The sequence below is a fragment of the Bufo bufo genome, chromosome 5, assembly GCF_905171765.1.
Source record: "Bufo bufo chromosome 5, aBufBuf1.1, whole genome shotgun sequence".
In the NCBI taxonomy this organism is placed as follows: Eukaryota; Metazoa; Chordata; class Amphibia; order Anura; family Bufonidae; genus Bufo; species Bufo bufo.
In genome coordinates, this window is record NC_053393.1 from 382,274,607 (window position 1) to 382,286,954 (window position 12,348).

Here is a 12,348-nt window from a genome sequence, read left to right on the forward strand (position 1 = left end):
GCTGCCTTTTGCAGCCCTCTAGCTCTTTCCTGGGCTGTTTTACAGCCTTTTTAGTGCCCAAAAGTTCGGGTCCCCATTGACTTCAATGGGGTTCGGGTTCGGGAGGAAGTTCGGGTCGTGTTCGGATCCCGAACCCGAACATTTCTGGGAAGTTCGGCCGAACTTCTCGAACCCGAACATCCAGGTGTTCGCTCAACTCGACTAATGAGCCTTTTTTCCCCTCACTAATACAAGCCAAAAAATGCATTAGAACATATAACTGCACCGCACAAGGCCAAATAAGACGTAGAAATATTTCCTTGTATTAAACCTTATTAATGGCTGTATCAAACAACACTTGCACCCCAATAACAAGAACGGTTTGCTGGAATTACTGAGCTGTATAATGGCAATTTGGATCCCCAGTCAGTGCAGCAAGGTGTAATAGTACTTTCCACCACTTAAAGTCTATGCACACCTTCGGGGACAAATTTTGCATTTTACTCCTTTAGGGCTAAAAATCTTTTTTTTTTCCATTTGTTTTTTATTAAAAATATTGAGCCATTCTGTCACAAAGGGTTGCAGTTTTTCTAGCTGTGTGAATGGTACTTTCACTTTCACTTTGTGCCGGTCATCTTATAACCATTACTAAAAGGTCATAATTAGGTCTTGTTCACACGTCAGTTTTTTATTAGTTATTTCCATCAGTTATTGTGAGCCAAAACCAGATGCGGGTCAAAAACAGTACAGTTGCAGATCTTTTCATTATATCTTATCTCTGTGTAGCCTCCACTCCTGGTTTTGGCTCACAAAAACTGATGGAAATAACTGATCAAATAACTGACGTGTGAACAATGCCTTACTTATTTAAGCCACATTCTTATCAGTAAGATAAGTATTGAGCTTTAAAGAGTGTTTATAAGATCAGAGAGCAGAGATAAAAAGCCTGTCAGCTCCCTACCTGACAGAGCAGAGAGAAAATACAGATCGTGCTAGTAGATAAACTCAAAGCTGTGCAGGGTAAACAGCTCATCATTTTTACTAAAGAGTAAGACCAATTAAAAAAATTATTTTAGCTCAAAATGAGTACACTGCAATAATAAAAATTACCACTAAAGGTATACATAGCCTTTAATTCTTGCTTCAAACACCTTAGTTGGATATATTCAAAATTTCATCAATTCCTTACACAATTGAAAATAGCAACTTATGGGTTTTGAATATATGGGGTCAAACTGGTGCAAATTGGAACTGTCTTAGTTGCCCATAGCAACCAATCAAATTCCACCTTTCATTTTTGAAAATGAAAGTTGGAAGCTGATTAGTTGCTATGGGCAACTAAGCCAGTTCTAATTTACACCAGTTTGATAAATGACCCCAATAGTCTATACATGTTTGAAAAGTGATCTATATAAGTACTTGACTCTAGTTTATATTTTCTGGGGCAGATGGCTGTAGCCACATAGGAAAGTCTTTTTAGTTAAATACATTTGTAAATGAGAATAATGAATTCACAAAGCACAGAATATAGTAGTTTTCCATGGAATTGATGGACTGGGCTTATGCTTTGACTGTTTCTTTGTTCTTTAATAGACCAATTTCACATGCTGTCAGTTATGACTGATTGCTACTAAACTATACATTACAAAAAAGGGATATGTTAACACGTCCGTTCTCTTCTCTCCCTGGAGGGCTTGACTTGTGGAGGGTTACATTTTAATTTTCATATTCTGTACTTCACCTGCTTAGAGAGAAGAAAAAACTACTATTACAATGTAGTATTACTTTAGTAACCATCATACTCCATCCTTCTTAAAGGACAGAGTGTCAAAGCTGTGAACTGCATAACCCATTACCGCCATCATTTGTAAGAAAGGGGCCACAGGTGCTTTACTGTTGGTACAGGAGAGGAACATTGTGACTCATATCATGAAATTTAGGGATCTTAGAGGGAACTCTGTACTACATAAAATGCTACACAACAATTTGAGTTGCTCACTTGTCTCAATTCTTCTATTTCTTTCCTTGCCTGTTTTCTTTGTTTGATCTGCCCCAACTGTAGCTTAAAGGGTTTGCACGAAGCTGTCTTGGGGTCATGTTTGACTAAGACCTTACCTTTTTTCCCCATATTCAATCACTTGCACACTCTAGTCGTCTGCACTAGAGATGGCCTTGCGGTTTGCCCGGTGGTCGTTTTGCGACGAACTTTGCTCGTTCGCGGTTTGCCGAACAGGCGAACATATAGCTATGTCCGCCGGCGCCATATTCTTTTGCATGGTGCCAAACTTTGACCCATGAAATATTCATCAGATGGGACAGGACAGCCAAATGAGACCTTTCAGCACATGGACACACCCCCTACCCAATAAATAAACCCCATCTGGCCGCCATTTTACATTCAGTATTTTGCCAGTGTAGGGAGAGGTTGCTGTGTGTAGCAGGGACAGACTGCTAGAGACACCAATCGCTAGCTAATAGGGCCACAAAAGTCCTTTTAAGGACTGGGCTAGGTGTGCTATTGATAGGTGTGACATACTGAGGGGTGTGATATAATTATAATATACTTTCTAACATAGAAAGTATATTATAGTGCATTTGTATTGTGCAGCATTGGTGTGCGGTTCTGCTGAGATACCGCAGCTATACAGAGGGACAAATGCTATTGGAACAACTAATTGCAACTGTTGTGATATAACAGTTGCCCCCCAAAAAAACTGATTGAGGCAGGGGTGTGATATACCTATAATCTAATTTATATATAGTGCATTTGTATTGTTCAGCGTTTGCGTGCGGTTCTGCTGAGATACCGCAGCTATACAGAGGGACAAACGCTATTGGAACAACTAATTGCAACTGTTGTGATATACCATTTGCCCCCCAAAAAAACTGAATTGAGGGATGGGTGTGATATACTTATAATATAATTTATATATAGTGCATGTGCAGCATTTGTGTGCAGTTCTGCTGGGATATCGCAGCTACACAGAGGGACAAACACTATTGGAACAACTAATTTCAACTGGTGTGATATACCAGTTGCCCCCCAAAAAAACAGATTTAGGCAGGAGTGTGATATACCTATAATATAATTTATATATAGCGCATTTGTATTGTGCAGCATTTGTGTGTGGTTCTATTGAGATACCACAGCTATATAGAGGGACAAACGCTACTGGAACAACTAATTTCAACTGGTGTGATATACCAGTTGCCCCCCAAAAAAACAGATTTAGGCCTCATGCACACAACAGTATTTTTTCACGGTCCGCAAAACGGGGTTTCGTTGGTCCGTGATCCGTGACCGTTTTTTCATCCGTGGGTCTTCCTTGATTTCTGGAGGATCCACGGACATGAAAAAAATGTTGTTTTGGTGTCCGCCTGGCTGTGCGGAGCCAAACGGATCCGTCCTGACTTACAATGCAAGTCAATGTGGACGCATCCGTTTGACCTTGACACAATATGGTGCAATTGCAAACGGATCCGTCCCCCATTGACTTTCAATGTAAAGTCAGGAGTTAATATACCATAGGATCGGAGTTTTCTCCAATCCGATGGTATATTTTAACTTGAAGCGTCCCCATCACCATGGGAACGCCTCTATGTTAGAATATACCATCGGATTTGAGTTAGATTGTGAAACTCATATCCGACAGTATATTCTAACACAGAGGCGTTCCCATGGTGATGGGGACGCTTCAAGTTAGAATATCCTACGAACTGTGTACATGACTGCCCCCTGCTGCCTGGCAGCACCTGATCTCTCACAGGGGGCTGTGATCAGCACAATTAACCCATCAGGTGCCAAACCTGAAGGGGTTAATTGTGCATATCATAGCCCCCTGTAAGAGATCAGGGGCTGCCAGGCAGCAGGGGGCAGACCCCCCTCCCTCCCCAGTTTGAATATCATTGGTGGCCAGTGTGCGGCCCCCCCCGGCCCCCACTCCCTCCCTCTATTGTATTATCATTGGTGGCCAGTGTGTGCCCCCCCGGCCCCCCCTCCATCCCTCTATTGTATTATCATTGGTGGCCAGTGTGCGGCCCCCCCGGCCCCCCCTCCCTCCCTCTATTGTATTATTATTGGTGGCCAGTGTGCGCCCCCCCTCCCTCCCTCTATTGTATTATCATTGGTGGCCAGTGTGCGGCCCCCCCCGGCCCCCCCTCCCTCCCTCTATTGTATTATCATTGGTGGCCAGTGTGCACCCCCCCGGCCCCCCTTTATTGTATTAATATCATTGGTGGCCAGTGTGCGGCCTCCCCTCTCCCCCCCCCCGATCATTGGTGGCAGCGGAGAGTTCCGATCGGAGTCCCAGTTTAATCGCTGGGGCTCCGATCGGTAAACATGGCAACCAGGACGCTACTGCAGTCCTGGTTGCCATGGTTACTTAGCAATATTAGAAGCATCATACTTACCTGCTGCGCTGTCTGTGACCGGCCGGGAGCTCCTCCTACTGGTAAGTGACAGGTCTGTGCGGCGCATTGCTTAATGATCTGTCACTTACCAGTAGGAGGAGCTCCCGGCCGGTCATAGACAGCGCAGCAGGTAAGTATGATGCTTCTAATATTGCTAAGTAACCATGGCAACCAGGACTGCAGTAGCGTCCTGGTTGCCATGGTTACCGATCGGAGCCCCAGCAATTAAACTGGGACTCCGATCGGAACTCTCCGCTGCCACCAATGATCGGGGGGGAGAGGGGAGGCCGCACACTGGCCACCAATGATATTAATACAATAGAGGGGGGGCCGGGGGGGGCACACACTGGCCACCAATGATAATACAATAGAGGGAGGGAGGGGGGCCGGGGGGGCCGCACACTGGCTACCAATGATAATACAATAAAGGGAGGGAGGGGGTCCGGGGGGGGCCACACTGGCCACCAATCATATTAATACAATAGAGGGAGGGGGGGCCGCACACTGGCTACCAATGATAATACAATAAAGGGAGGGAGGGGGGACCGGGGGGGCCGCACACTGGCTACCAATGATAATACAATAGAGGGAGGGAGGGGGGGACGGGGGGGCGCACACTGGCTACCAATGATAATACAATAAAGGGAGGGGGGGGGCGGGGAGGGCCGCACTGGCCACCAATGAAATGAAAACTGGGGAGGGAGGGGGGTCTGCCCCCTGTTGCGTGGCAGCCCCTGATCTCTTACAGGGGGCTATGATACGCACAATTAACCCCTTCAGGTGCGGCACCTGAGGGGTTAATTGTGCGGATCACAGCCCCCTGTAAGAGATCGGGTGCTGCCAGGCAGCAGGGGGCAGTCATGTACACAGTTCGTAGTATATTCTAACTAGAAGAGTCCCCATCACTATGGGAACGCCTCTGTGTTAGAATATACTGTCGGATTAGAGTTTTCACTAAGTGAAAACTCAGCTCTGAAAAAGCTTTTATGCAGACGGATCTTCGGATCCGTCTGTATGAAAGTAGCCTACGGACACGGATCACAGACACGGATGCCAATCTTGTGTTCATCCGTGTTTTTTCACGGACCCATTGACTTGAATGGGTCCGTGAACTGTTGTCCGTCCAAAAAATAGGACAGGTCATATTTTTTTGATGATAGGATACACGGATCACGGATGACAAACGGTGCATTTTCCGAGTTTTCAACGGACCCATTGAAAGTCAATGGGTCCGCAGAAAATCCCGGAAACGGAATAACGGCCACGGGTGCACACAACGGTCGTGTGCATGAGGCCTTAGGCAGGGGTGTGATATAACTATAATAGTGCATTTGTATTGTGTAGCATTTGTGTGCAGTTCTGCTGAGATACTGCAGCTATACAGAGGCACAAATGCTATTGGAACAACTAATTGCAACTGTTGTGATATACCAGTTGCCCCCAAAAAAAACTGAATGAGGGAGGGGTGTGATATACTTATAATTTATATATAGTGCATTTGTATTGTGCAGCATTTGCATGCGGTTCTGCTGAGATACCCCAGCTATACAGAGGGACAAACAGTATTGGAACAACTAATTGCAACTGGTGTGATATACCAGTTGCCCCCCCCCCCCCAAAAAAAACTGATTGAGGCAGGGGTGTGATATACCTGTAATATAATGTATGTATACTGCATGTGCAGCATTTGTGTGTGGTTCTGCTGAGATACCACAGCTATACAGAGGGACAAACGCTACTGGGACAATTAAATTCAACTGGTGTGATATACCAGTTGCCCCCCCCCCCCCGCCCAAAAAAAAAAAAGATTTAGGCAGGGGTGTGATATAACTATAATATAATTTATATATAGTGCATTTGTATTGTGCAGCATTCGTGTGCGGTTCTGCTGAGATACCGCAGCTATACAGAGGAACAAATGGTATTGCAACAACTAATTGCAACTGGTATGATATAAAAAAAATCAACTCATCTCTCCTGTTCCAGACTCTGCCACCGCTCCTCAGTTCCAGTGCGTGCCTAAGTTTTCACGGCACCAGCAGAAGAAGACCAGGGAGCAATGAGTACAGAGCCAGTACAAGGAGCAATGTATTCAAGGTTCCCCGGTCCTCCTGTACTAATAAGCACTACCATAATGAATGCACTCATTAGTATTTGCCCTATGAGATGCACTGACATTTTTACTCCACTTTTGGGGGGGGAGTGCATCTTAATCTTGTGCTGTCAACGCATACGTCGCGGTAACCCCAACACTCACCTAGGGACGACCGCTTTAAGAAGCTCCCCAGAACCTGTCCTGCCGCAAAGTTTGTACAGGTAGTCGTTAACGGCACATTTCTGCTGGAGCAGCCTATCAAGCATATACAAGGTGGAGTTTCAGCGCGTCGGGCAGTCACAAATCAGACGTCTGACGGGCAATTGGTGTCAGCCGTTGGGCAAGAGGGTTATCCGACGTCATCAATTTATTTACGTTCGAACAGTTGGGCCACAGAAGCCTGCCTTTTGCCAGATGAACGCAAGGATGGCACAGTGGAAGTTGGAGTGGAGGACAAATAGGAGGAGAGAGGACAAGGAGAAGAGGCAGGACGTGGCGCACCGGGAGTGTGGCTTTGTGGGTTCTGATGGTGTAGCTCCCACTGGGCTCGGTAATGGGAAGCCAGGTGCCTAAATCAGTTGCATCCATACATATCATACATTTTGAACTTTTTCATTATCGGAACCTGGTCATGTGACCTCACTGCTTGCTCTAGTCTGACACCTTGCTCTAGTGCAAACAGGAACTTGGTCCCTCCCCTATGGTTGACTTTCTGTGAACTACAGGATGATATCATCACCAATCAAATCCCTCCTGACAGCTCACAGGCTTCTCCCCTCCCTCAATGTTCTGTATATATCTGAATTATATTGAAGATATAATGGCTCCCCTATCTAAAAGACCTGAAGTGCAAATATATAGTAGGTAACTGTGGTTATATAATCTTCCTGACTCACACTGTCTGTACTATCTGTGTGTGCTGAATCTCCAGTGCAGTTCTATGAGATGGTCTCCCTGTCTGCTGTATGTAAAAGCTGACAGAGAAGAGATATGACAGGGCAGAGAGGGGATACAGGCTCAAGCTGCATCACATAGGAAAACAGTGAGAGGACAGCAGCTGTCACTAATCTGTCATGGCTGCCAATACACAGAGCAGTGCAGTGCGGTGAGACTCCAGCATCCCTGACTCTGCAAAGCCAGACACGATGGGAAATGTAGAATTCATTAGAAAAGCTACAGTATATCTGAGAGAAGAAGGAAGCAGGTTGGCCACCACATACAAGGCATGCACAAAAACCCATTCTTTAACATTTATTTACCATATTTTTCACCCTATAAGATGCCCCCCCCCCCCCTCCCAAAGTGGAGGGAAAATGTCAGTGCATCTCATAGGGCAAATACTAATGAGCGCATTCATTATGGTAGTGCTCATTAGTACAGGAGGACCGGGGAACCTTGAATACATTGCTCCTTGTGCTGGCTCTGTACTCATTGCTCCCTGGTCTTCTTCTGCTGGTGCTCTGAAAACTTAGGCGTACACTGGAACTGAGGAGCGGTGGCAGAGTCTGGAACAGGAGAGACGAGTTGATTTTTTATTTTGTCTGGTCTGAGTTCAGATTAACATTTGGGTCTGATCTGAGGTCTGATTGGTTTTTTTATTAACATTGGGGTCTGGTCTCAGGTCTGATTGGGGGTTTACTTAACATTGGGGGTCTGATCTGAAGTCTTTTTGGGGGTCTGAGCTGCAGTCTAATTAACATTGGCGTTCTGATTTGAGATCTGTTTGGGGCTCTGATTAACATTGAGGGTCTGATCTGAGGTCTGAGCTGTCTTACATTTAGAACTGGCGCTGGATGCGACGAAGTTAAGGAGAGGCCTGCGCCTCCTCATAACTTCAGCGGATCCACCACCAGCACAGGGCCTTTATTAAGACCGTTAACGCCAGTCTTAAAATGTGCCCCTAGGTGTGTCTTATGGATAGGTGTCTTATAAATAGGGCGAAAAAGTTAACACAAAAATGTAGGAAATTTCAAAACATTTCTTTTCAATGGCACAAATGATAGTGAACTAGTTAACTAAGGGCTCTTTCACACTTGCGTTCTTTTCTTCCGGCATAGAGTTCCGTCGTCGGGGCTCTATGCCGGAAGAATCCTGATCAGTTTTATCCTAATGCATTCTGAATGGAGAGAAATCCGTTCAGGATGCATCAGGATGTCTTCAGTTCAGGACCGGAACGTTTTTTGGCCGGAGAAAATACTGCAGCATGCTGCGCTTTTTGCTCCGGCCAAAAATCCTGAACACTTGCCGCAAGGCCGGATCCGGAATTAATGCCCATTGAAAGGCATTAATCCGGATCCGGCCTTAAGCTAAACGTCGTTTCGGCGCATTGCCGGATCCGACGTTTAGCTTTTTCTGAATGGTTACCATGGCTGCCAAGACGCTAAAGTCCTGGCAGCCATGATAAAGTGTAGTGGGGAGCGGGGGAGCAGTATACTTACCGTCCGTGCGGCTCCCCGGGTGCTCCAGAGTGCCGTCAGGGCGCCCCATGCTCATGGATGACGTGTCGCATGGATCACGTCATCCATGCGCATGGGGCGCTCTGACGTCATTCTGGAGCGCCCCGGGAGCCGCACGGACTGTAAGTATACTGCTCCCCCACTTCCCACTACTACTATGGCAGCCAGGACTTTAATAGCGTCCTGGGTGCCATAGTAACACTGAACGCATTTTGAAGACAGATCCGTCTTCAAATGCTTTCAGTTCACTTGCGTTTTTCCGGATCCGGCGTGTAATTCCGGCAAATGGAGTACACGCCGGATCCGGACAACGCAAGTGTGAAAGGGCCCTAAGGCTTCTTTCACACTAGCGTTTTTCTTTTCCGGCATAGATTTCCGTCACAGGGGCTCTATACCGGAAAAGAACTGATCAGGCATATCCCCATGCATTCTGAATGGAGAGTAATCCGTTCAGGATGCATCAGGATGTCTTCAGTTCAGTCATTTTGACTGATCAGGCAAAAGAGAAAACCGTAGCATGCTACGGTTTTATCTCCGGCGAAAAAAACTGAAGGCTTGCCTGAATGCCGGATCCAGCATTTTTTTCCATAGGAATGTATTAGTGCCGGATCCGTCCTTCCGGTCTGCGCATGCGCAGACCTTTAAAAATGAGAAGATTTTTTTTTTATACCGGATCCGTTTTGCCTGATGACGCTGGAAAAACGGATCCGGTATTGCAATGCATTTTTCTGACTGATCAGGCATTTTTCTGACTGATCAGGATCCAGATCAGTCTGAAAAATGCCTGATCAGTCAGAAAAAATGACATGCGTTTGCATACAGGCAACGGAACTGCCTGCCGGAATCAAACAACGCAAGTGTGAAAGTACCCTAAGTATATGTTGATATAATGCTGTACAAACAACACCAGCCAATCTTGTGGACATTACTAGAACCTAATGTTACCTGTGAGTTTGCTCATGTCCCACTACTTATTGTTGTCAATCATTTTTTACTAACCACGTGTAAAATGTAGATCAGGCTTTTACTCATGTGGTACCAGGTCGATTTTTGCTTCTTAGTTCACATATCTATATGAAAGCTTGTTATTTTGTGGGACAAGTTGTATTTTTTTAATGGCACCATTCAATTTACCATGTCTTGTATTGAAAAATTGGAAAAAGTTCTATGTTGGTGTGACCTTGAAACAGCCTGCAATTCCACCATTGTTTTTTGCATCTCATTTTTGTGGCATTCCTTGCGCGCTAAAATTTTGTAAAAATGCTAGTCAGGCCCCATGCAGAAAACCATATCCGTTTTGCAGTCCACAAATCACGGATGTGGTCTGTGTGCTGCCGCATTTTTGTCGTGGACCGATGCAGACAGTGTGCTATCCGCATCCATATATCTGTTCTGCAAACTTGTCTGCTGACAGCGGGCTCATTGAAGTCAATGGGTCTGCAAAAAAATGCAGATGCAACAAGGACTGTATCCACAAAACGGATGTGGACATGTGCATGGGGCCTTAAGATCTTTAACTAGTAGGTGCAATGACACCCCGACTACTACAAACTGGACCACAAATGTTATTTTATCTTTCTGTAGTAAAAAAAGTTTGTAAGAAGTGTCAATGAATATTGTATCTTAAACCTGAAATAAGCAGGTTCCAAAAAATCTATTGCAGACAGTTGCAGTGATCAAAAGTCATATATGGTCAACCCTTAGGCCCCTTTCACATGGGCGAGTATTCCGCGCGGATGCGATGCGTGAGGTGAACGCATTGCACCCGCACTGAATACCAACCCATTCATTTCTATGGGGCTGTTCACATGAGCGGTGATTTTCACGCATCACTTGTGCGTTCCGTGAAAATCGCAGCATGCTCTATATTCTGTGTTTTTCACGCAACGCAGGCCCCATAGAAGTGAATGGGGCTGCGTGAAAATCACAAGCATCCGCAAGCAAGCAAGTGCGGTGCGATTTTCACGCACGGTTGCTAGGAGACGATCGGGATGGAGACCCGATCATTATTATTATTTTCCCTTATAACATAGTTATAAGGGAAAATAGTAGCATTCTGAATACAGAATGGATAGTAAACTAGCACTGGAGGGGTTAAAAAAATTAAAAAATAATTTAACTCACCTTAGTCCACTTGATAGCGCAGCCGGCATCTCCTTCTGTATTCTTTCTTTAGGACCTGGGTAAAGGACCTTTGATGACGTCACTCCGGTCATCACATGGTACGTCACATGATCTTTTACCATGGTGATGGATCATGTGATGACCGGAGTAACGTCATCAAAGGTCCTTTACCCAGGTCCTAAATAAAGAATACAGAAGGAGATGCCGGCTGCGCTATCAAGTGGACTAAGGTGAGTTAAATTATTTTTTATTTTTTTTAACCCCTCCAGCGCTATTTTACTTTGCATTCTGTATTCAGAATGCTATTATTTTCCCTTATAACTATGTTATAAGGGGAAATAATACAATCTACAGAACACCGATCCCAAGCCCGAACTTCTGTGAAAAAATCGCGGGTGTTCCCGCAACGCACCCGCACATTTTCCCGCAACGCCCGTGTGAAAGAGGCCTTAGGGTAGGGTTATATGGCGACATGTGTCACACGACAATAAGTCATGCAACAAAAAGGCTACAACTACATTGCGACATGTGTTGCACCAAAGTCGACTCACGACATTCTTTATAATAATAGTCAATGGCGTCGCACTGCAACATGTCACATGCTGCGACTGCGAGTCGCCGTGTAGCCCTACCCTTAAGCTTTATGTTTTCTATAATATAATGATGAATAATTTGACATTGGATCTATAAATTCATTGGAATGGAAACAATATTGATTATGTCTATTCTTTTGTAAAAACGTACCCCATACTACATAGTTAAGTGTTTCTCCAACAATATAGACAGAGGCTGCTAATATTTGACTGCTCAATAAAAATATAAAAAATTCAAAAGGAGAAAGTATTCCAAGAAAAGGATAAACCCAGTTCCCATCAGCAAAGTAAATCCATATTACCCTGAAAGACATAAAATAAATATATCTGTTACTATATAAAGACATTTGAGTGTAAAAGCTCTTCAACCGTGACGCTAAAATAAGACATCACATCAGTATATAAACAGTATATAAACTGACCCACATTTACTAATGCTGTCTAATTGGTAGGCCTAAATGTAGATCAGGAGAATCTATCACAGGCATCATATTTGGGATCAGAGTTAGGCCTTTTGCACACGAACGTGTGCGCTCCGTGGCCATATTGCAGACCGCATTTGCGGATCCGCAATACACGGGCACCATTCTGTGTGCATTCCGCATCACGGATGCGGACCCATTCACTTCAATGGGTCCGCAAATCCGGAGATGCGGAATGGTGCGGAACGGAAGCACGGAACAGAACCCTA

At 45.1% G+C, this 12,348-nt stretch overlaps 1 protein-coding gene across 1 annotated transcript in view; it reads right to left on the reverse strand.

Moving 5' to 3' along the window:
• Window positions 1–1,662: 1,662 nt before the first annotated feature.
• Window positions 1,663–12,348, reverse strand: part of LOC121002102 (androgen dependent TFPI regulating protein) — a 91,408-nt gene continuing 80,722 nt past the window's right edge. Inside the window, exons 5-6 of the mRNA XM_040433408.1 lie at window positions 11,809–11,960; window positions 1,663–1,720 (exon numbers count right to left, since the gene is read on the reverse strand). Of these exons, the coding sequence (XP_040289342.1) occupies window positions 1,689–1,720; window positions 11,809–11,960 (184 nt within the window). The 3' untranslated portion in view covers window positions 1,663–1,688. The remainder of the gene's footprint in view (window positions 1,721–11,808; window positions 11,961–12,348) is intronic.